This window comes from Blennius ocellaris (assembly GCF_963422515.1).
Source record: "Blennius ocellaris genome assembly, chromosome: 6".
Taxonomy (NCBI): Eukaryota; Metazoa; Chordata; class Actinopteri; order Blenniiformes; family Blenniidae; genus Blennius; species Blennius ocellaris.
This window is the reverse complement of record NC_137655.1, coordinates 27846888-27870479: the sequence shown is the minus strand read 5'-3', so window position 1 is coordinate 27870479 and position 23592 is coordinate 27846888. Positions and strand designations below refer to the sequence as shown.

At 45.7% G+C, this 23592-nt stretch overlaps 3 protein-coding genes across 3 annotated transcripts in view; 2 read left to right on the top strand and 1 right to left on the bottom strand.

Annotated features, from left to right (window-relative positions):
• arhgef49 (Rho guanine nucleotide exchange factor 49) overlaps positions 1–4796 on the top strand; it is a gene marked incomplete at both ends in the record, with an annotated part of 32245 nt that extends 27449 nt beyond the window's left edge. Inside the window, one exon of the mRNA XM_080498589.1 lies at positions 3962–4796. Within this exon, the coding sequence (XP_080354715.1) occupies positions 3962–4796 (835 nt within the window). The remainder of the gene's footprint in view (positions 1–3961) is intronic.
• Positions 4797–10047: 5251 nt separating this feature from the next.
• Positions 10048–12784, bottom strand: tsn (translin). Its single transcript, XM_080497787.1, has 6 exons — positions 12646–12784; positions 11988–12081; positions 11815–11911; positions 11297–11412; positions 11130–11209; positions 10048–11049 (listed from the first exon to the last, which is right to left on the bottom strand). The coding sequence occupies exons 1-6, from the start codon at positions 12709–12711 to the stop codon at positions 10819–10821; spliced, it is 684 nt and encodes a 227-aa protein (XP_080353913.1). The 5' UTR covers positions 12712–12784; the 3' UTR covers positions 10048–10818.
• A 3878-nt stretch (positions 12785–16662) lies between these two features.
• Positions 16663–23592, top strand: part of fam124a (family with sequence similarity 124 member A) — a 37234-nt gene continuing 30304 nt past the window's right edge. The window contains exon 1 of the mRNA XM_080498655.1: positions 16663–16744. Within this exon, the coding sequence (XP_080354781.1) occupies positions 16689–16744 (56 nt within the window). The 5' untranslated portion in view covers positions 16663–16688. The remainder of the gene's footprint in view (positions 16745–23592) is intronic.

Here is a 23592-nt window from a genome sequence, read left to right as displayed (position 1 = left end):
CACATGACAACACCTAATCCGTTAAAATAAAAGGAGTGTGTTTCCACTGCAGCGGCAGACACACTCAAGAATGTCTCCTGTCAGACAGGAAGTGCTAATTCAAAATAAAATGTGACAATTCACCACTGGAGGGCGCTGTTGCTTGATATTGTAATTAAACCACAGAGGCGTGTGCAGAGAACAGAACACTATAAAATGGAGAGAACCTGACATCCTAGTGACTGATGAGGAATCAGATGCTATCAGGGAGAGTCTCAACTATTAAACTACTGATATGGACCATAAAACTACAATACTGACCGCCAGTCAAACCACGACGGGTCGGCCATGTTTGTTTACAAGTGGATGAGCAGGAGGGAGGGGGAGAGATGTGCAGTTTCCATAAAATAATCTTTCCACCTTGGGAGCCGGCATACAAATTTCACAGATACAGAGGATCACAACACTGGTGTCGTAGAAACGGACACCCCAAAAATGAAAAAAGTTTTGCGGATACACTGTTAATCGTTGTCGTGTAAACGAGACCTCAGACTCACATGAGAAACCTGCTGGATGAGTTCAGGTTTTGTAAAGTTAAGCTGTTAATGTCAGGAGGGTATGGTGGGTCTGTTAATGTGAGGAGGGTATGGTGGGTCTGTTAATGTCAGGAGGGTATGGTGGGTCTGTTAATGTCAGGAGGGTATGGTGGGTCTGTTAATGTGAGGAGGGTATGGTGGGTCTGTTAATGTCAGGAGGGTATGGTGGGTCTGTTAATGTGAGGAGGGTATGGTGGGTCTGTTAATGTCAGGAGGGTATGGTGGGCCTGTTAATGTGAGGAGGGTATGGTGGGTCTGTTAATGTGAGGAGGGTATGGTGGGTCTGTTAATGTCAGGAGGGTATGGTGGGTCTGTTAATGTCAGGAGGGTATGGTGGGTCTGTTAATGTCAGGAGGGTATGGTGGGCCTGTTAATGTGAGGAGGGTATGGTGGGTCTGTTAATGTCAGGAGGGTATGGTGGGTCTGTTAATGTCAGGAGGGTATGGTGGGTCTGTTAATGTGAGGAGGGTATGGTGGGTCTGTTAATGTGAGGAGGGTATTGTGGGTCTGTTAATGTGAGGAGGGTATGGTGGGTCTGTTAATGTGAGGAGGGTATTGTGGGTCTGTTAATGTGAGGAGGGTATGGTGGGTCTGTTAATGTCAGGAGGGTATGGTGGGTCTGTTAATGTCAGGAGGGTATGGTGGGTCTGTTAATGTGAGGAGGGTATGGTGGGTCTGTTAATGTGAGGAGGGTATTGTGGGTCTGTTAATGTGAGGAGGGTATGGTGGGTCTGTTAATGTCAGGAGGGTATGGTGGGTCTGTTAATGTCAGGAGGGTATGGTGGGTCTGTTAATGTGAGGAGGGTATGGTGGGTCTGTTAATGTCAGGAGGGTATGGTGGGTCTGTTAATGTCAGGAGGGTATGGTGGGTCTGTTAATGTCAGGAGGGTATGGTGGGTCTGTTAATGTGAGGAGGGTATGGTGGGTCTGTTAATGTGAGGAGGGTATGGTGGGTCTGTTAATGTCAGGAGGGTATGGTGGGTCTGTTAATGTCAGGAGGGTATGGTGGGTCTGTTAATGTCAGGAGGGTATGGTGGGTCTGTTAATGTGAGGAGGGTATGGTGGGTCTGTTAATGTCAGGAGGGTATGGTGGGTCTGTTAATGTCAGGAGGGTATGGTGGGTCTGTTAATGTGAGGAGAGTATGGTGAGCCTGTTAATGTGAGGAGGGTATGGTGGGTCTGTTAATGTGAGGAGGGTATGGTGGGTCTGTTAATGTCAGGAGGGTATGGTGGGTCTGTTAATGTCAGGAGGGTATGGTGGGTCTGTTAATGTCAGGAGGGTATGGTGGGTCTGTTAATGTGAGGAGGGTATGGTGGGTCTGTTAATGTGAGGAGGGTATGGTGGGTCTGTTAATGTCAGGAGGGTATGGTGGGTCTGTTAATGTCAGGAGGGTATGGTGGGTCTGTTAATGTCAGGAGGGTATGGTGGGTCTGTTAATGTGAGGAGGGTATGGTGGGTCTGTTAATGTGAGGAGGGTATGGTGGGTCTGTTAATGTGAGGAGGGTATTGTGGGTCTGTTAATGTGAGGAGGGTATGGTGGGTCTGTTAATGTGAGGAGGGTATGGTGGGTCTGTTAATGTCAGGAGGGTATGGTGGGTCTGTTAATGTCAGGAGGGTATGGTGGGTCTGTTAATGTCAGGAGGGTATGGTGGGTCTGTTAATGTGAGGAGGGTATGGTGGGTCTGTTAATGTGAGGAGGGTATGGTGGGTCTGTTAATGTGAGGAGGGTATGGTGGGTCTGTTAATGTGAGGAGGGTATGGTGGGTCTGTTAATGTGAGGAGGGTATGGTGGGTCTGTTAATGTGAGGAGGGTATGGTGGGTCTGTTAATGTCAGGAGGGTATGGTGGGTCTGTTAATGTGAGGAGGGTATGGTGGGTGTACAGCGGGACGTTGCCAGCGTTGCTCTCATACTGGAGGTTTGCTGGACACCAGCTGCTCCACAGTTGAAGAGAACAGTGATGGGCTGACCTCTGACCTCTCCCTCTGTGGGCGGAGATTAGAACATTTCTTGAGACGGAGGCATTTTGTATAAAAGTCGTACCCATGGAACACTCTCTGTGCATCATTGTTAATGGAGCAGTAGGGTTTGAGGGGAATGAAAGTAGTGGATAATGTTAATCAAATATCTTACGTTGTCTGATGAAGTTCGGCCTTTTCTAAACCCTGTTTGGTCTGAATGGAGTCCATCAGTCTCCACACGTTCTAGTCCAGTATTTAACATCCACTCCTCGAAGGCTCGCCGGGCCATAAGAAGCTCATAGGTCTGGATCTTTTCTTTTTGGGGGGATTATTACAATATGGGCTAAGCACATCGATTCTGGCAGTTCATCCTCTTCAAAGGATTTGTTGAACACATTTTGTAGTAATTTGTTAATTTTGCTTTTCATTTTTCTATAAAACTACACAGAATCCATGGGCCCTTGTGCTTTTATTTGACTGAAGAGATTGCTTTATCAATTTCTGTTATTGTAGCCGGTCCTTCCAGCAGTTTAGCTCGTTGTTCTGTTAGCTGAGGCGTCTGTAAGCCTTCTAGAAAAGAACTGCTGGGAAGTACTGCTGTCCAATTCTGAGGTAGACAACGTTTCATAGCATTTCTGAAAGCATTCGTTAATCTTTGTGTTGTTTGTTTGACGGCTCTTAGTTCCCATCAGAGATACAGCAATAAAAGCCTTTTGGGAAGAGTTTCTTCCAAAACAAGCTCTGAACTTACTTCGTTTATTTCCAAATTCAAGCATTCTTTGTCGAGCAAACATGATACCAGACTCAGCCTTCTTTGTTAGTAAGTTAGTCAACAGTATTCTTGCTGCCTTTTACTCTTTAAGCACTTTGTGAAATTCTTCCTCTGATTGTTTGATTTTCTTTTTGGTGATTGTTCTTGAGTGCAGTCTTTGTTCTTCTTGCTGGAGGACGAAACAATCAGCTTCATAAGCTTCCCTCACCCATGTTGGATCAGAGTGATTGTGGTCATTTACCTCTAAATAGATTCTGTCTGCATTTCCAAAAATGTGATCACTAACAGGAGGAGCTGTACAATCAGAACAATGCTTCTTCCAGTGTCATGACCCCCAGTCCATATTCTCTTCTGACGTGGTGGTTTTATTTTGACAGTCACCATAATAACAATCTAACTTGGTGGTCTGTCCATACAGATCTCCGTTTTCTCGCCAGTGTTAATGTTTAGAGCGTATTGTTCTCTGCTGCATGTGTGAACTTTCAATACAAAATCCACCAACAGCATTCCTTCCTTTTCCGTGACGGCAGAAACAGGCTTCCTGTTCAAAACGTTGCCTTGTAAATGAGAAGTCTTTGTGAAACAGAAATGCAAAAACGAAGCATTTCCACTTGAAACGTTGTGTGAACAGTGTCTGAATCTTCTCTCTCCAGAATCTTCCTGGACGTTTCCCAGAACGACAACACAGCACTGAGGCGCATGAACCTGCGCTCCTTCCTCATGGCGCCTCTCCAGCGAGTGACCAAATACCCGCTCCTGCTGAGCCGCATCATTAAGGTCACCCCCGAGTCCCACCCCGACTACGTGCGTCTCCGCGAGGCCAAGAGCCGCGTGGAGTCCCACCTGGAGCACATCAACATGAAGACCAAGCAGGAGGGCAACGGGGTCACCTGGTCCCTGCGCTCCTTCCGCCGCGACAGCCGCAAGAACAGGGAGGTGATCAACATCGAGATGCGGGAGGTGTCGATGAAGACGGTGGGCTGGGCGCGGGAGAACACGCGCTTCGTCATGGAGGGGCCGCTGCAGCTGTCCCAGCCGGCGGACGGTCAGTGGGTGAAGAAGGGCAGCAAGGCGCTCAAGTTCCAGAACGTGCAGAGTCTGCTGATGGTGAGGACACAGCCGGCCGGCGAGGCGGCGGGGCAGGGCGGCGACCCCGGGGCGCGGGGCGAGCAGGGCGAGGGCGCGCTGGAGAGCGTCCGGGACGGAGTGCTGGTTCTCATCAAGGACAAGAGCAGCGGGAAGTTCACGGTGCTGAGGGAGCCCATCCGTCTGGGGAACTGCGTGGTGTCCAACGACCCCGACTGCGAGGACACCTTCGAGGTGCTCGACATCCGGCGGGAGTCCTTCGTTTTTCGCGCCTCGGACAAATCCCGCACGCAGCAGTGGTTCCACCAGGTCAAGAGGTACGCTCGAGACCTGGGCACATGGAGGAAAAGACGCAATGCCTTGCCCAACATCATGATCAACACAAACCAGACGCGCTCCTGAGACCAGGACTGTAAATAACCTCAATCCTTCGACTGCAAAAAAAAAAACAACCAACAACAACATGCAGCATTTCCAAACGACGCCACTGTTACAACCGGGTAGATTTTAGTTTAAAAAAACAAGCCTTTCTCGTGAGGGTGTGAGAAAGACAAATAACTTTTCCTACAGAGCTATAAGTGCACCATACCGTCATCACATTATGTACGGACATTTAATTTCATGCCGTGAGAAAATAAACATCCGATTCTTGGACGACCAAAAAAACCTGGGCTGTGTTCGTCAGCCTTGATTGTAAAGACTGTTGAAAAGCATGACTGCAAAAAGAACAATTGTAATGACTCTTTTTTTTTAATATACAAGACAGCGGGGGCTAAAAACATGTTTTTCAGCATGGAAAGGGTTTGTTCAATGGTTTATGTTTGTGGTCACAGCTGTTTCCTGTCGGTGTGTCGCCCCCTGCTGGCGGCTGAGCAACTTTCACTGCCACAGATGCAGTTTTCTAAGCAGGGTCAATTCAGATCCTGTCATTTCATACTGCTGTGAAACTGGTATTGTATCTGAATTAACAACAAACACAAAGGACAGTGACACGAGGAGGCTTCCTGTTTATTGACCGAATCTTCAATTGAAGAGATCGGTTGGAAAGACAAAAGTTCTATAAATTAGTTGATTTAAATATTCTGATAAAACATCTAAAACATCAGTTATAGCTATGGCCTGATAAGAGATGTGGTTGTCACTGTCCTTTAAAAAAAAATGATGTGCTACTTTAAGAATGAGATAGAAGGAAAGTAGTAAAGGTAAGATTTCATCATTTCATCATATTAAAAGTATAAAATGAGTCCAAACAGCAGGTTTGAAGTGACCTTGGTGCAAAGTGACCTGTATTCATAAAGCAGGGTTACTGTGTTTAAAACAAAACAGGAATTCACGTGACAGCAATAACCTTTACCAGTTTCAAACGATACGTAGCTCCTCGATATGCATTTTCACTTTCCTTCGGCTTCAGAGAGCACTGTGTCCAGTCCCATTGTGTCGGTCCGTCTTTCCTTCCCCAAGCACAGGGGAAGAGTCCGTCATCGGATCTGAGCTCATCTCAGTGCCATGAAAGCAATTTGTGAAAAGTCCAGTCTGCTTCCTGTTAAACACTACAGGCTCCCTCACTGTGTCGAGAGCAGAGTTTTTCAACCTCGTCCAGCCGGACGTCTTTTCATATTTGCTTGATTTGGCTCACTAACTGCGAGACAGGAGTGAAGAATGTCCGTGTCACGTTCCCAGAGCCAGGGCTCCTCAGTACATCACCAACCGGGACGTTTTTCAAGTCAAGTCATTTTGTTCCACTCTGAGGCTGGATTGTCTGTGAGCAGGCTCACAGGCCCGTGTCCCTTATTCATCGTGTGAAGGAACACAGGGCAACTTCTGGATTGAAGTTGGTGGAATTTTACTGAACACTTTTTTTAATCGAGATTTAAGGGTATGTAAAAACAAACAAACAAAATACCCCTTCATATTTAAACTACAAGTGATAATTTTTGAGTTTTCCATCTGATTGTAATGAATCCTGAAAAATTCTTCAACACCCAAACACTCATTTCTGAGTGCAGCGTGAGTTTAAAATTATTGACAAGAAGCATCTTATTGTCAAGTGGATCTGACACAAAACAATCATTAACTTAGAACTCAAATAGACAAACATATATTACTTAAAGTCTCTTAGCTACCTTTCATCAAATGTGTCATATCTTTACGTTCTCTACATGATAACTAAACAACAAACCGTTATTTTAATTAGTACATACAATTTGTAAAAAAAAAACCAACCAAACAAGCACCAAGATAAAGGCAACTTTTCCCTTCTCTGTTTAGAATTGCACATAATTCCATAATCGTTTTAATTTTGTATGTATTTTTTAAAGAAACAGATATCACAAACGTTTTCTGATATTTTCTGTTACTTAATATATTAAATTGTTAAATTAAAATGTTGATTTGTGTCAATTGACATATCATTTCCATGCTGTATATGAAATGAGCCATAATGTTATGACCACTAAAGTCTTTCATCTTAATAATAATTGCTGTGATTGGTCATATCCCCATATCATTTATTTAATATTTATTAAACATTAAACATTTAGTGAAACAGTATTTGTATTAATAATAATAAACAAATGAAAAAGTTTTTAAACATTCCTATTCATATTAAACTCCTCTAGAGAGGCAGGTTTTTCAGGAGGGGATTAAAACCAGCAAACTTCTGATTACTCGCTTCTCTAAATGTGCGTTTACACATAACAAGGACAGGAACGGCACGAATCTCAGTTCCTGACTGTGGACCGGGATTTTGAGCCGAGTTATATGATTCAGGTTCGAGGCGTCACGCCGTCACCGACAGTTGCCACCTTTTTGCAGGAAACGTGGCGGATCAATACGCACAGTCAGCATTATTGTTCCGCCGTGTTGAGCGCTGATGCATCGTCACTTTCTCTCACCAGTCTGCCAGTAATGTGGCGTATTGGGAGTATTTGGTATTATACACTGGTGGGTTTTACCATGAGCGACATGGGCAGCCGCCCAGGGCTCAATCGGTGAAGGGGAGCACTGCGTAGGACAGGAGGAGGATGTGGCAGAGCGAGTGCCGCCACGCTCTATTATGCAGCATCACGCATCACAACTAATTGACACGCTCAGTTGTGCACTTAATGCAACTCTTGTTATTCTTGGAAGATTTTTTTTGGCAGCCAAAACTCCACCGATATCAGGAAAGGTCTGCACCGATCCGGCCATGCAAGAACCTTATTCAGCTGCATTACGACACATAAAGAATGTCAGGAATGTGGCAGGAATGATGGGTGATGAATCTTCCAAAGTTACCAAATGATATTGGTAACTCACCGTGCCGATGTGCAAACGCAGCTTAACGTTTCATTTCGGACATCATCACCCCCCCAAGAGCCACATTCACCCTTTACTTATATTAGAATGAGGAACAATACACTAATGTGAGGATTACAGTGACTTCTAGAGGAGTAGATCCGAGCATCTATCAACACAGTGAGTCTCAAAGGATCAACCAAGGTCCTGGTGGAGAGGGTCTACTATATACTGTAGCATCAAGAGAAGGAATAAAACCCGTTTAAACCAGAAGACTGCTCAGAGACGACAGTAACGATCAAACACCAGGACTTCTGGACCTGGAGAAGTTTGGAAAGGTTGAAAAACTCTGCTCACTTGACGAACTTGCCTCAAAAAACCCAACGTCCCCACCATCTCCTTGTGACACGGTTTGGACTGTGTTCTCGTGTGACTTAGCGCTGAGCTGTTGTGCCTTGGTACTTGATTACTGTTATGGTAAAACTGAGTGAAACGTTTGCAATCTGTGGCGGTAGCATCACTCTCTGAAATACGAGCTTGTTCTTTCTACACTTGATCCAAAACCAATTTACAGGCAATATAATTACTCCTCTGACTGCTGACCACCCATTCTTCTCTCTGTCACTGTGTTTTCACTGGCGTGTTGTTTTTTCTTTATTTATGAAGGCTTTAATTTGCTTCATGCACTTTATGATACTATTCTATGTTACACAGTGCTGTTTATTTGGAGGTTTGAATGCAGCTGATTCCAGCCATTAAAACCAAAACCACTATTTAAGACCAATGCTGTTCTGTTTTCTTACGAAGTAGCACTTGAAGAAAAACAAAATCAATCAATCAAAGGGAATCACTGTGTTTTGGAGGGCAGAGCTGCTCAAATCCACATCAATACTCTGGTTTCAGAATGACCATTTCAACCTATTAAAAAAACAAAAAAAACAAACTGCTGAGTTGCATTTGATTTTAGTTTATTTTCCTCATTTGCATTTGAAAGACCCAATGTATTATTTCCCCAATGTAATATATTGTGAAATATAATAAAAGATTTTAAACACGCTTGACTGTTGTGATTTTTCAGTGTAAAAATTTGGCAAAATGTTTGAATAATGTGAACTTTTTCAACATCTATAGAAAGTACAGTATGCAACAATAAATGTAAATGTTGAATATAAATGGTCACAGTGTCTTTTTGAAGGAATTTCCCTGATGGGCTGCTGGTTCACTTACCAAAGTTAACTCCCGTAGTTATCCAGCTTTCCGCAGCCTTTTTAGTGTTGCATTACAATCTTGCACCACAAGATGGTGTATTGAGTCACTCAAACAGACTCATCCCACCTCCCTGCATGCAGCGCTTCAGGAGATTCCTTTGTTGGAGCAGGAAGAGCTTTGATCATACATTTCCACCTCTGATCAGGAGGAATAAATAACAACAGTGGCTGAAGCTATTTTGTCACGACACGGTATGTGATAAACAACTTCATACAAATTCCCCCATAATGCAAATACATTTGATTGGAGATACGAACGAGTTTTAAGTGACCTGATGTGAGGACTATTTGACCCAAATACTGGAAAGGAGCATAAACCTTAAGCAGTCTGGGGACAGTGCTACAGCGGCTCAATGCTGCCACCTAGTGTACACCTGAGGCACGACTTCTCATCAACGTCCTCATCAAGATCCTACACTGGTTGCAGACACAGCATCAATATCTCTACTGGATGAAGAATTGAGAATAACCATCAAATATACCAGGAGTTAATCATGATATTGCACAGGAGGAAAGAAGATAATTTAGAGTGCAGACACTCCGGTTGTTTTTGATTTTTGGCACAGATCAAGAGATCAATGAGCATGGAGACCAGGAATGTCCAACATCAGGCTCATGCTCCAAAACCAAGAAGCTCCAATCCAAACTATCCACCAAGTGAATAGTATTTTCTAAGACAACAGAATTTGCAAAAACATGCATCACAATGCATTATTGGCTTTGTGTTGTGATTGTAGTTATTTTCTGTAGTAATACTTCGGATTTGTGAAAATATAAGCATAATCATGTAGAATCTGCACCACAACAAAAACCGTACATTTAAATGTATGGATGCACTTCAGCTGAATCTGACCTTAACTAAAATGCTTGATGCCCCTGGTTTAAGCCATACAAAGTAAACAATTACTGACATCAACTTGTGCATGTTTTTTCTGAGGAGCCTCAGCTTCCCCTCACAGGACTAACGCTCTTCATAATAGATTTAATGGATGTAGTTTGATTTTAAGGCTGTAGAATGGAAAAGCACTCCAGCCATGTATGAATCCAGGCCACATTCCGTCCTGACAGGAAACAAATAAAAACTTAGAATGAAAAACACAAGACAGAGGTGAAGGTCAAATCTTTTTTTCTTTGAAAATACAGCTTCACTGCAACAATCACAAGCAAATATCTGTTCAGCAAAAAACTACATCTTCCAGACACATCTAAGTGAAAAAAAGAACAAACATTTAACATGCAATACTTCTACTTCTCTCACCAGCCAACAACCAAAACACAAAATGGCTCAGCAGACATGAATTGGCACTTTTCTGTATGGGTTCATCGCTGCTGGAAAACCTAGAATTTAACTCGTCACAGCAGCTTTACGTGAAGTGAAGTGAAGTGAAGTGCATCTTCGTCATTTCTTTGGCTCTCTCCTCCAGCCTCATTTAAGAAATGTGATTGGACTTTGCTGACATTTATAAAAGTGGATTCTGGATTTAATTGCCTGCCTTTTCTTCAAAATGAGGCCCTTGGAGAAGTTTGGATGCATCATTTACAAAAAGAAACACCAGCAGTGAAATATCTGGTCAACAACAAACACATCTTTACATTTGTGAAAAAAAACAAAACAATACTGGAACTCTGCACAATCTGTCCTCTTGAACACATCAACAGAGGGACATCCCATAATTAAAAAAAGTTGCAAAACCATCGAAAGACGGCGAGAACATTTAGAAAAACCAGCAAACAAATGGAACCGTGGATCTTAAGGATCAGAGAGAGCTGGAGCCTCAGGCTGATCCCGGGGTCTTTCCTTGCAGGCGGGGTTCGGGTCCGAGCTCAGAGCTGCCAGCGTGATGCTCTTCCTCCTCCTCCTCCTCCTCCTCCTCCTCCTCCTACTTCTCCCCTTCAGACTCCGGCTCCTTGGCCAGGCCGCGGATGGACAGGTCGTACACCACCTCCTCGATCTTCTTCACGTCGTACTTGAGGCCGTCGTAGCGCTTCCTCAGCGGGTCGTTCTTCAGGTTGAGCAGGCGGAAGCCCGAGTCCAGCTCGTTGATGAAGTTGGAGATGCGCAGCGGCCGGTTGTAGTCTCCCGCCGTGACGCTGTTCACCGCCAGCCGAGACTACGGGAAACAAAGGACCTTACTGATGCTGCATTTCATCTGGATCCTACATATCACATATTCTCTACTGCGGGACTCACCAGTTCACTGGCCATGATCAGCACACCTGCCAGGTAGTCCTCCACATCCAGGTGGAAGCCTTTCTCTCGCACCACCTCAACTGCATCACAAACAAGCAGAGTTAGGCCGCCATTAAAAGAAAAAAGAGAAAAAGGCTTTAATAATGAAAATGTAAGCCAACACGTACTCCCGAGTATCTGAGCCACCTCTTCACGAGTCACCAGAGCTTCACTCTCCAGGTAAACCACAAAAGCTGCTAAAAAGGCCAGGCGCTGCAGGACGAACCTCCAATGTTCATGAAACCTGAAGAGAAATCAGATAAAACACGACATTTAACCAAGAGTATTTACGCTTCATCATATATTTCCTTAATATGTAAAGCAGGTGAAGGATGATAGAAGATATTTGCTATTCTGTATAAACCATGAACTCTAGCCTTCAAAAAAACAAAACAAAAGTGTGATCCGAAGTGATTATCAAAGAACCAGATAAAGTGTAATATGAGACAGAAATCCCCTAAGAAGTAGAATGAAAGAGTTAATACGCTCTGTAATATCAGATTATATTTTTGTCATTCCTAACCCTTTGAAACCATCGAAACTGTGCACACACAGAGAGGAAATTAGTGTTTTATAGATTAATTCTTTGGCAAAACGATGCTTGTTGGCTATGAAGGTGATACCGACGGAAAGACTGCATTCTTACCTATAATACTGTTCCACCGGAAATTTGGTCTTGAGATCTGTAATGTGAGTCCTGACTGTGCAGAACAGCTCCCGCGCCTTCGCACATTTACCAGGAACTGAAGAGAGAAGGACGATGTTCATGGTGAGAAAGTAAACAAACCAAGAGAGCTGGCGTTGAGGCAAAACACTCACTTTCTTTGAATCCAGACGGCTGGTGCACGCTCTGAAGAACTGTAAGTATTTCCCTGGCTGTCTGCTCCAGCAGCTGAACCACCTTACGGATATCCTGCAAATAAATATGTAAACAAAACAGTATAAGGTTCAGAATTCAAGCGGATTGTCACGATTGCAGTTCATTAATGGAGTGTAAACTGTCCTGGACCAGGACGAGCTTCAGATAATGAGACTGCGACATTAAATAAATAGGTTTTAGTCATTTAAATTAAAAGACTGAAAACAACACAGGCCAGACATACAAGCCAGATTCTGTGAGGTCATATTTAATTTCAATTGGCCTTGAAGTTCTTAAATTATATTTTACTTCTTAGTGAAGTAATAGAAAGTCTGATAAAGATGTGTCACAAAGCATGCATCAAGTACAGAAAGAGACACGATTGCATGTTGGTATAAATGTGGAAAACACAACTGAACTGCATTTCTATCAATCTGAAGAGAATGAAATAAGGCTCGTGGTAATTGCTGGATGTTATTATCAGCTAAAACGGCTTTTGTAGTGAAATAATCTGCAGTTTATGGAGACAAAACGTAGCGTTAGCTGCTGTGCTAGCTGTCTGTGGGAGCTAATGTTGCCCGGCGCGGTGCAGCCGCGGGGCGGACTCAGGGCTCGTACCTCTCGGATGTCCTGGTCGGCGCTCAGGAAGCCCTGGATGTAGCTGAACATCTCGGTGACCGACATTTCTGAGGAGTAACAAACTAAAGTTTGCGGCTAATTCACTCAAGCATCAACGTGCACAGGTTCTTCCGTCAATTGGAGGCGCACGCAGATGTCGTCACTGTCACGTCATCACTCGGACGCCGACGTCAATAATATTTAATATCTATTAAAATGTTACGATTTAAATTATCATCATAACTGGAAACCAATTATTGTTGGTGGCGAATAATTCCTAAAAAAAAACCTCCGATCGTCTGTAAAGTATATATCCTTTATAAAAATCCAAATGAATCTATAAATTAATTATTTTCTGTAAATAAATATGTCAATAAATTCATACTCTGTGAAGAATTGCAAAATAATTAAATCCTCAAAGTAAATATTTTTCACATAGTCCCACGTTTTCCCAGTTTGGATGATTGATCATTCATTTGTATTTCTCAAAAAATACATAATCTGAAATTATTTCTGTTAATACATTTCAAATAGACTTTTGAGCCACGTTCGCTTCCATAAAATTAATCCTGAAACTTAGAATCTTAATGTCTTTGTAGGTCAACACATATTAACTAGATCTTTTGTACCAAAGCTAAGACCAAAGATTTTTTTTATTGGTTCAGTGTAAATTTGCTTAACCCTATGATTTTAAAGATATACTTCTAAAAGTTGTGGTTAAAGCAGCTGTCAATCAATCACCCATCCATCCATCCATCTATCCATCTTCCAACTCACATAGGCCGTCCATGATCACGCTGGATCCGATCCCAGCTCACTGAGGGTGAGGGCAGGGTTCACCCTGGACAGGTCTCCAGTCCATCACAGGGCGTGAGCTATACCATGGTATTGCTTTAACAGGTTACACTGACCAGGTGTGTTTACGGCAATTCTATATGGTTTACATGTTCTGTCTCTGCATGTTTTCTCCTCCAAAACGTCCAAATGTCCAAAAACATGAACCTGCGTTTATGGTTATTTATGTGATTAAATTGGTCTCTGTGTTTTGAATTGAGGTAATCCTGGCGTGTGTTGCTGTGCGGGGTTTATTTGTATTCCCAAGCTTAGTGTGTAAGCCGTTGCACTGTTTTGGTCTCAGTAACAAGCTGTTATAAGGACTCAGGACAGAAATCTGACCCTCTAACATACAAGGGTTTGTTGCATTTCTTCATTTCCTCTGTTGATGGAGCCAAAGCAGCACACTTACCTATGTTATGTTCAGGCACTGCTCGAAAAAAAGCAATATCAAAAGATAAACAATTTAGATTTTGTTAATACTTGTTCAAAAAGTATTATTAGACAGTCGCTGTGGTGTTTCAGTCAGAGGCAGCAGTTAAAACAACACCCACCCCCTGGGGGCCCGAGGCAAGAAGGACTATGGGTTCTCGCGACCCAAGAATCATGGTGAATGAATCCCTCTTCTTGTGTTTCTTTTCGTTTTATTTCATGTGCCCTGAGAGATTTGTACACTTCATTTTTTCGATGTGTTGATGCAGGATCGTAGTGGGGGCCCATTAGGGAGGTTCCCGATGTGTCATCGACATGTGTCTAGGGGTTTCAAGTTGTGTCACTAATATCTGTCGTCTGGGGGGGGGGGGGGGGGGGGGGGGGGGGGGGTTAGGATTGGGGGGTTAGTTGTCACCCTGGGGGGGGGGTCATGCATGCCTGCTTGTCTGTCTGTGTGCACGATTGTATGGGAAACACCACTTTACAATCAAAAAACTGCACCAAATGCCAACGGCGGTGCCAATCTAATCCAGAGAAAGTAAAAAAAAATAATAATAACTAGCACTCACCGTCACTTGTAGATTAAATCCATTCTGCTGTAAAATGCTACACAAAGCCTTTGTTGGTATCGGTCTTCCTCTACTCACAATTGAAAAAAGTCCCTAAAGCAGGTCTGCCATTCTATCATCTGATCTTGCTGTTAAATTTTCCGCCATCACTCCAGAGTAGCAGATAATAACAGTGTCATCGCCACCTCCCCATGGGCCAATCAGTCAAGCTCATTTCAATGATCACACCCAGATCAGCACGAGAAACATTTTGTGGAGTTCAAATCTCCTATGTCCTCTAAATGCATCACAGCACCAGTCGTCTTCTGGATAAAGCTTCTAAAGTCACTAATTGATTCCAGGCAGAGATTTCAGAATCACTTTTTAACTATTAAAAAAGAAAGAAAAATCCTTTTTGACAGGACGAGCAGTGCTCGCGCTGCTGCCCCTGAATGCACACCACAGTTATTAGAGATAACATTGCTGATAGATGTTTTCAGTTTTTCTGCTTGGCACTCGAGTCTCACTAAGCTTCTTATGACCAGATAAGCCGTACTTAATTAAGGAGAAACAAACAAATAAACAAACACGTAAAATAGCTTTTGAAGATTGTTGTAGTTCTAAGTTCAATACTAAGATTTTTTTTAAAAATTACGTTTTATGTGACCTAATTATATGTCTGGACGAGAATCGAATATACTTAATGAATGGCAGGTGAGGCAGTGCCTCTGTGTAACGTCTTCAATGTATGTGTGAGAGAATCGGTTGTTGATCGTCCTGCTGAAGTGCAGAGAAAAGTCAGCAGGTGATACATGCAGGACCCTGCCTCACCTCCAGGGGGCGCACCTGAACCGACAGGTGCTTTTGAGCTGAATTGCATTTTAATAATAAGATAGGAGTAAGTAGAAACAATTCAAGTATGTGATAACTAGACTTTTGGCCTAAAACAATATTTTCTTTCTCAACATTTTGATAGACAACCTTTATTAAAATTGATTAAAACACCAGAACTTTTGAAAGTTTGAAGTTTGAAAAATAACAGGAATTTTTACTGAAGGTCAAAATTAAATGAGTGCTGCACACATCTCTATACTTTAATTAGTTTACAGTAAATATGAATAGCTTGGACACAAGAAGGTGCTCTATCATCTCTATAAAATAAACTTTCTTTGTAGGACAAACATGTTCCTGTGTTTATGTTTGTGTTGTTGTCAGTGTGACTGAAAGAGGAATGTTGATGATATGAAGCATTACCAGTTGATGATGTTGGATGAAGAGTGAAATAAGAAGCTCTTTTCACTTCTTACCATTAAATCTGAGTCCAGAGGAGTCGGTGCCTCACCAGCCAGGAACCTCACCACAGTACTGTTACTGAAGTATTAGTTATTTTTCAACCACATTCAGAGTCAATGGCAGGTATTTTGTTGAATTTTCTTGTATAAAATATCAACATTCAAACCACATTTTTGTCTGTCAGACACATTTTTGTCAAACAAAGTATATATAAAGACATACAAGTGCAGATTTGCACCAGAATTTGGTCTCTTTAAGGAAAGAACTTACTGGCTACAAAAATGCAGAAGAAAGAACGTTTTGAATATTAATGTGAAAGGTGGTTATACTCAATAGCAACTTTTAAAGTTGAGGAAGATTCAATTGTGTAAATTGAACTTAACTCTGGGTGAAATGAAATGATCAAAATAACTTAAATTGCAAGTAATATTCAAAAATAATACTTTAAAACTGATTGTTTTATATTCTTTATTTTCACCCTTTTTGGGTTATTCAATTTGTGATTTGTGACGCCCAAGTTTCAATGTTTGTGCAATTTTGTTATATTTCGTGAATTTTGGTGCATTTGTTTGCAGCCATTTTTGTGATGTGGGAATATAATCTGTGCACCCATAAAGTGCACTGATCACTTGAAAGCTGATTGAACGCTTTGGCTAATTTTGTTTTCGGACTCTCTCCCTTCAAGTGTTCAAATATCCTAAAGTCCCTGAAGGCAGCAAGGCAGTGCGCAACTGACCCGGAGCAGCAAGTTTCTCTCTCTCTCTCTCTCTCTCTCTCTATCTATCTATCTCTCCCCCCCCCCCAGCGTGGGGCGGGTCCACGCCGCTTCTCTCCGTTATTATTTCCTCGCCGTGCGGCTGGACGCGCTTTGCCTCCAGCTGAAGTGGGACTTTATAATGACGATGCCGCAAACAGTTGCGCAGCAGCGGCGCTGAGATGGAGAAAAGCTCTGCGGAGGATGACTGCGTGGATTCCGGAGCCGAGACTGGAGGGTGAGTGGGACACCTCCACGAGCTGGTACTTCTACTAGTTTGTCTACTAGTTTGTCTGGCTCACCCCCGTTTTGCTCAGTTAAAGCGCGTAATTTGTCCTTTTACAAGTTTTTATCCGGGATTTTTAGCTGAGACGTCAGGAACCTTTTCACACACAGTTTACCTTTGTTTGATTACAATTGCGACATTAAAATTGATTTGATGCATTTGAAACTCACAAAAACATAAATTCCTTGTTTTGCCCATTAATTTCCATGAAACATGGCACATTTCAAATTCTTCTTTTCTTTCCTCTTGCCTCAGTCTGGAGAACAGATGGAAGAAGTGTAATCCTGGTAGTTTTGTAGAAAGTTAAGACGTAATCGCCTCCTTCCAACATTTAATTACCTAATGCAGGAACAATGAGAGTCAGAGTTGGCAACAGTGTTAGATGTACAGTCGTGTGGAAAAAAGGTCCAACACAAATGATTTTAGTGAAAGTTAAACAAATACAAGTTCTAGATGTACTAAAATACTGTAATATTCTGCAGTTGTAATATAGTTGTGAATTTATTGTCTGTTAATGATGTTCTGATGGTTCCGATTGTTTTGTTGTTCAGTGAATGCACCGTTGGATTGTGAGTGGCTGCGGGTGGAGAATAGGGGCGGGTCAGGTGTGCTGGGTGCGTCGGCCTGAGGAGAGGGAAGAGTGTGTGAATGAGCGAGAGAGCAGCCAGGTTCGTTTGGGATTGTGTTCTGTGTTGGCGTGGTTACGGCCTACAGTAACCAGGTTCTAGAAGCAATAAAGCGGCTTTGCTATCAAGAACGTCGTGGTCATTCCAACGGCCTGCGGGACGCTACATTTGGTGTCAGAAGTAAAAAGAAGAAAACCACCGGACTGCCTGACTGCTCAGACCGCGGCTAGCCTGGAGACTGCTAACTCTGCGGCGGCCGAGAGAGATGGAGCCTGGTAGTGAGACCGGCGCTCGACCGAAAGTCAAGCAGGAGTCTATGGACAGTGAGTACGACGGAGCATCGGGACGGAAGAGCGGCCTTAAACCGGCCGAGGAACATGAGGCCGGACGCATGGCCAGTAAGCCGACAGCGGATGCCGTGTCGTTTCCCGCCGAGCAACGCGATCACGCGAGAAGAGGCGCCGAACGTGACGTGACGTCAGACGTAAACAAAGATGGCGGCGCCCAGTATATTCGTCCACACGTTAAAACGCCGAAATACTCCGGTAAGGCGGACTGGGAGGCCTTTCATGCGCAATTCGAACTGCTAGCACAGGCGGAAGCCTGGTCTACAGACATTAAAGCACTCCAATTAGCCCTTTGCCTCACTGAAGATGCACTAGCATGTTTGCTACTACTTAGCCCGGCTGAAAGACATGATTATGGGGCTTTGGTTGGAGCCCTGCAGAGGCGGTTTGGACAGTGCTCACAACCTGGTATCCTGCGCACAGAATTGACAAGCAGGCAGAGGCGACCAGGTGAGCCGCTCAGAGCACTAGCCAACGAGATTGAGACTCTGGCGAGGAAAGCATACGCCCACATGCCCGCGGATGTGCAGACTGAGTTAGCCAGAGACCAGTTTATCAGGGCAATAACACCAAGAGAGCTACGCATACAAACGCAACTTGCACACCCCCGGAGTCTACAAGAAGCTCTTGAGCTGGCCATGGAGAGAGAGGCTGTCGGGACTGCTGCAGAGAGCGACCGTGATCAGAGTGGGCCCGTCGTGCGAACTCTGACCCAAGAGGACCCGAATAATGAAAAGCCAGCCTGGGCTGCGGAGTTGACTGAAATGATCCGAGCCGTGTCGCTGCAATCAACAGGTGGTAACGTCCGTGCTCGCCGGGGCCCCCCTGTGTGCTGGACATGTGGCCAGACTGGCCATATCAGCGTGCGGTGCCCAAAACATGCTGGTATTCAGGGAAATGCCCCCGGGCCTGCGTAAATGGGACGACGCAGGCCCTTCCCTCTGCGTCCCATCCTGCACCTTTAACCACGACCGGAGCCCAACTGTACAGCCGGGGGGGCGGGGCTCCACCCCCCCCAGAAGCAGATGACGGCGCGGAGTCCGTGAGGGTGGTGGGTTGGACCCATGCAGGAAACTTTTGCCATGTTCCCATCACCCTTGCTGGGACTCCATGTACGGCCCTGGTCGACACTGGTTCCACCGCAACACTGGTGAGACCCGATATGGTTCCAGCGGGTATACAGTTGGAACCTACTGGGGTGAAACTACGAACAGTGACCGGTGAGCTGGCTCCTATGCTTGGAAGGGGGGTGGTGACTATATGGACTGGAGGACGGACAGTGGACTTTAAGGTGTGGGTTGCAGCAGTACAGGACCCCTGCATACTGGGTCTGGACTTCCTGCGCGTCCAGCGATGTGTGCTGGACCTGGGGAAGAACACACTTGCCTTTCATGGGGGCCCCACAGTTAAAATGGTGCACCCCACAAAGCGCCTTGGACCACACCCGCAAAATCGCAGATTGACAGAGGAGCCCCCCCCTGCTCCACACTCCCCTGTCCCCCTCTCCCCAAGGGTTATACTCCCTCCTGCCCTGGACCAACAACCCGTGGGTGGGGGCGAGGAAAGACTAACGGTGGTGAGAGAGGTATGGAAGCGTAGCTGTCATAACTTGGACAATGGGCAGCAAGATGAACTGTGGCAGGTGCTATTGGAGTTTAAAGACATTTTTGCACTGACTGAGGATGAAGTGGGCCTGACTCATTTGGTACAACATGACATTTATACAGGGGATGCACGGCCCATTAAAACACGGCCCCGCCGCCTTCCCCTGGCACATCAGACTGCTGCAGACAGTGCAATCGATGAGATGCTCAGGGCGGGCATCATCGAGCCCTCTGACAGCCCCTGGGCCTCTGGGGTTGTGATGGTAAACAAAAAGAGGAGTACAAAAATGAGATTCTGTGTGGATTACAGACCGCTGAACAGTGTGACCAGGAAAGACTCGTACCCGCTGCCCCGCATCGATGAGTCCCTGGACCTGGTTTCTGGCTCCTCCTGGTTCTCCTCCTTGGACCTACGTAGCGGGTACTGGCAAGTGCCCCTCAGCCCGGAAGCCAGACCAAAGACTGCGTTCTGCACTGGCAGAGGACTGTGGCAGTTTCGAGTCCTCCCCTTCGGCCTGTGCAACGCTCCTGCCACGTTCGAACGGTTGATGGAGAAGGTGTTGGCTGACATCCCCCGGCAGGAGTGTTTGGTCTACTTGGATGACATCCTGGTACATGGGAGCTCTTTTGAGGTGGCCTTAGCATCCCTGCGCCGAACTCTACAGAAGATGGCTGCGGCAGGGTTGAAGCTCCATCCAGATAAGTGTTGCTTCATGAGAAGGGAGCTAGAGTTTTTGGGGCATAAGATTGGAGGTGAAGGCATCAGCACACTGGAGGAGAAAGTGCAAGCGGTAAAGGATTGGCCAAACCCCACCAACCTGAGAGAGCTCAAGAGCTTTATTGGACTGGCGTCCTACTACAGGCGATTTGTGCGAGGCTTCTCCTGCATCGCTGCACCCCTGTTCCGTCTACAGCAGAAAGACAGTGACTTTGCCTGGACCCCAGACTGTGAGCAGGCTTTCAACTGCCTTAAGAGGGCCCTGACAGAGTCACCCATCCTCACTCCTCCGGACCCCAACCTGCCGTTTATTTTGGATACGGATGCCAGCGATGTCGGGACCGGAGCAGTATTGAGCCAGGTGGGGCCAGATGGAGAACGGGTGGTTGCGTACTCCAGCCGAACCTTCAACAAGGCCGAAAGACGCTACTGCGTGACACGCAGGGAGCTTCTGGCTATAGTCAGAGCAGTAAGACACTTCAGGTATTATCTGTGTGGCCTGCCTTTCACTGTTCGAACCGACCACGCTGCCCTCCAGTGGTTAATGTCTTTTAAGGAGCCAGAGGGGCAGATTGCGCGATGGCTGGAGGAACTAGCGCCATATTCCTTCAAAGTCGAGTACCGAGCAGGAGCTCGCCACGGCAACGCGGATGCCATGTCCCGACGCCCCTGTGTCCCCGATGGGTGCCGGTACTGTGAGAAGAGAGAGGCCCGGGAGGGGGAACTCCGCGCCGGAGAGGAACGGGACCCCATGCATGGTGAAGAGGGGCCAGCCTGCAATGCGGTGCAGGTTGTCGACGCAACGGAATGGAGAGCCCAACAGGAACAGGATGCTGACCTTCACCCCGTGCTTCAGTGGGTGGAGTTGGGGCGGAAACCTCAATGGGATGAGGTCGCTGGATGCTCACCTGCCACTAAGGGACTGTTGGAAAAGTTTACTGCACTCCGAGTGAAGGATGGAGTGCTTCAGAGAGCTTGGAAGGAGCCAGCTACAGGAGAGAGTAAGTGGCAGGTGGTAGTCCCCAGGGTCCTAAGAGAGGACGTGTTAAAATCCTGCCATGGAACAGCTGGAGCGGGACATTTTGGTGTTTCCAAAACCCTCCGTCGGCTCCGGCAAAGTTTCTACTGGGGCCGGCTCGGGAGAGATGTGGAGGACTTTTGCCGTCGTTGCGACCTCTGCACAGCATACAAGGGCCCCACGGACCAGTCCCGCGCCCCGCTCCAGCAGGTGGCAGTAGGGGCCCCTATGGAGAGAGTAGCAGTGGATATTATGGGCCCGTTCCCACGCACAGACAAGGGGAACCGTTATGCCCTGGTCGCCATGGACTACTTCACAAAATGGCCTGAGGCTTACGCCATACCTGACCAAGAAGCAGAGACTGTGGCCGACAGACTGGTTGAAGGGATGTTCTCCAGATTTGGGGCTGCCGAGACTCTCCATAGCGACCAGGGGAGGAACTTTGAGTCTGCTGTTTTCTCCGCCATGTGCGAGCGCCTTGGGATGCAAAAGACACGGACTACTCCTCTGCACCCTCAGAGTGATGGCCTCGTTGAGCGTTTCAACAGAACGCTGGCGAAACAACTTGCCATCCTCACTGCAGAGCACCAGCGAGACTGGGACATGCACCTCCCCCTTGTCTTGCTGGCCTACAGGTCTGCTGTACAAGAGTCCACAGCGTGCACACCCGCCCTGCTTATGTTGGGACGAGAATTAAGGACCCCGGCAGAAATGGCATTTGGAAAACCTGTGGATGCACCGATGGTGCCACCGGGACCAGAATATGCCAGGCGGCTCCAAGACAGGATGGAGTCAGCTCACATGTTTGCCCGTGAGCAGCTGGAGAAGGCGGGGATGAGGCAAAAACGCAACTATGACGTGAGAGCCAGAGGGCGGGACTTTGAGGCTGGTGACCTGGTCTGGGTGTTCAGCCCGAAGCGAAAGAAGGGTCGGTGCCCGAAGTTGGACTGCCATTGGGTGGGGCCATGTGAGGTATTGGAAAAGCTTGGCGAAGTGGTGTACAGGGTTCAGCTACCACCTCGGGGAAGACGGGTGGCCCTCCACAGAGACAGGCTGGCACCGTACAGAGGCGATGCCCGCCCAACCCAGCGACCGGGACCCCTGGCAAAACCCCCCCGGAGAGACAGAGCAGCTACAACACCAGAACCATGGACTGTTTCCCCCTCCGATCCCCCACAATCCCCCTCAACCCTAAGCCCACCTGCTGCTCAGTCACAGGGTGCTGCAGTGCCGCAGATACAGCCCCGGACGGCCCCTTCCAGGAGACCCCAGAGGCTGACAAGACCCCCCGGGTATCTCAGAGACTTTTTGTGTGATCCCTCGGGGCGAGGGATTCAGTAAGGGGGGGGCAGTGTAATATTCTGCAGTTGTAATATAGTTGTGAATTTATTGTCTGTTAATGATGTTCTGATGGTTCCGATTGTTTTGTTGTTCAGTGAATGCACCGTTGGATTGTGAGTGGCTGCGGGTGGAGAATAGGGGCGGGTCAGGTGTGCTGGGTGCGTCGGCCTGAGGAGAGGGAAGAGTGACGTGAATGAGCGAGAGAGCAGCCAGGTTCGTTTGGGATTGTGTTCTGTGTTGGCGTGGTTACGGCCTACAGTAACCAGGTTCTAGAAGCAATAAAGCGGCTTTGCTATCAAGAACGTCGTGGTCATTCCAACGGCCTGCGGGACGCTACAATACATAATCGAAGAAATACTTGTTTATCATCATTTTCAGAATTTCTGAATTATTCATTTTGTTGCAGCCATTAAACAAAGATGTACACTCGTTTTTCCTGCGGTATGTGGTATTGTAGTGAATGTTTGAATCTTCTCCTTTGCATGGACTTGCATTTTAAGTACATTTTTATGGAAACGTAGGCATTATGAAACGGGTACTGTCTACAATAAACCAACTGTCATTCAAAACGGAAAAGATGCACATGACGCACTTGTTGAGAGGGAAAAAAATCTGATGTGGACCTTTCTTTCATGTTTCAGCCTGTTTTGTTATTTGGAATGTCCAACCTGCTGAGGACACTCTACTTCAAATAAACAATGAAACTCTGCAAAGGCTTGAAACAAAAGTATTTATATGAATCAGATGTGTCGAGACATGAAGGCATAAAAATATCCACAGCAGGAAAACACAGTTTTAAATCCTTTTATTTAACTTCATGGTGTTTTCCCTGAGATGTGACAGGCAGTTATTTACCAAGCAATGGCCTTAATTTCTCTAATTGTACTGTGGTCGTCTAGATGTCATATTGACTGTACATGTTTGTCAGTTTTTGTGTAGTTTAAACATATTTTTACCATGACTTCATACAAGCTTATGTTTTCAGTGAACACCTGAAGAAAATATGTGAACAAACTTTCTTATAAGCCACTCAAAATCAAATAATCATTTTAAAATGGATCATTCTTGTGTAATCTTTTATACTTATAACTGACCTTTCCAGCACCCTTCAAGCACATTTGCACCACAAGCTGGTATAATGAGTCT

Excerpts from the sequence above, each read along its gene's own strand:
- tsn (XM_080497787.1), bottom strand. The coding sequence starts at position 12,711 with ATGTCGGTCACCGAGATGTTCAGCTACATCCAGGGCTTCCTGAGCGCC. Across the intron at positions 11,912-11,987 it reads GCCGTCTGGATTCAAAGAAA|TTCCTGGTAAATGTGCGAAG; the intron begins GTGAGTGTTTTG and ends TTCTCTCTTCAG. Across the intron at positions 11,413-11,814 it reads CCGGTGGAACAGTATTATAG|GTTTCATGAACATTGGAGGT; the intron begins GTAAGAATGCAG and ends ATTTCTCTTCAG.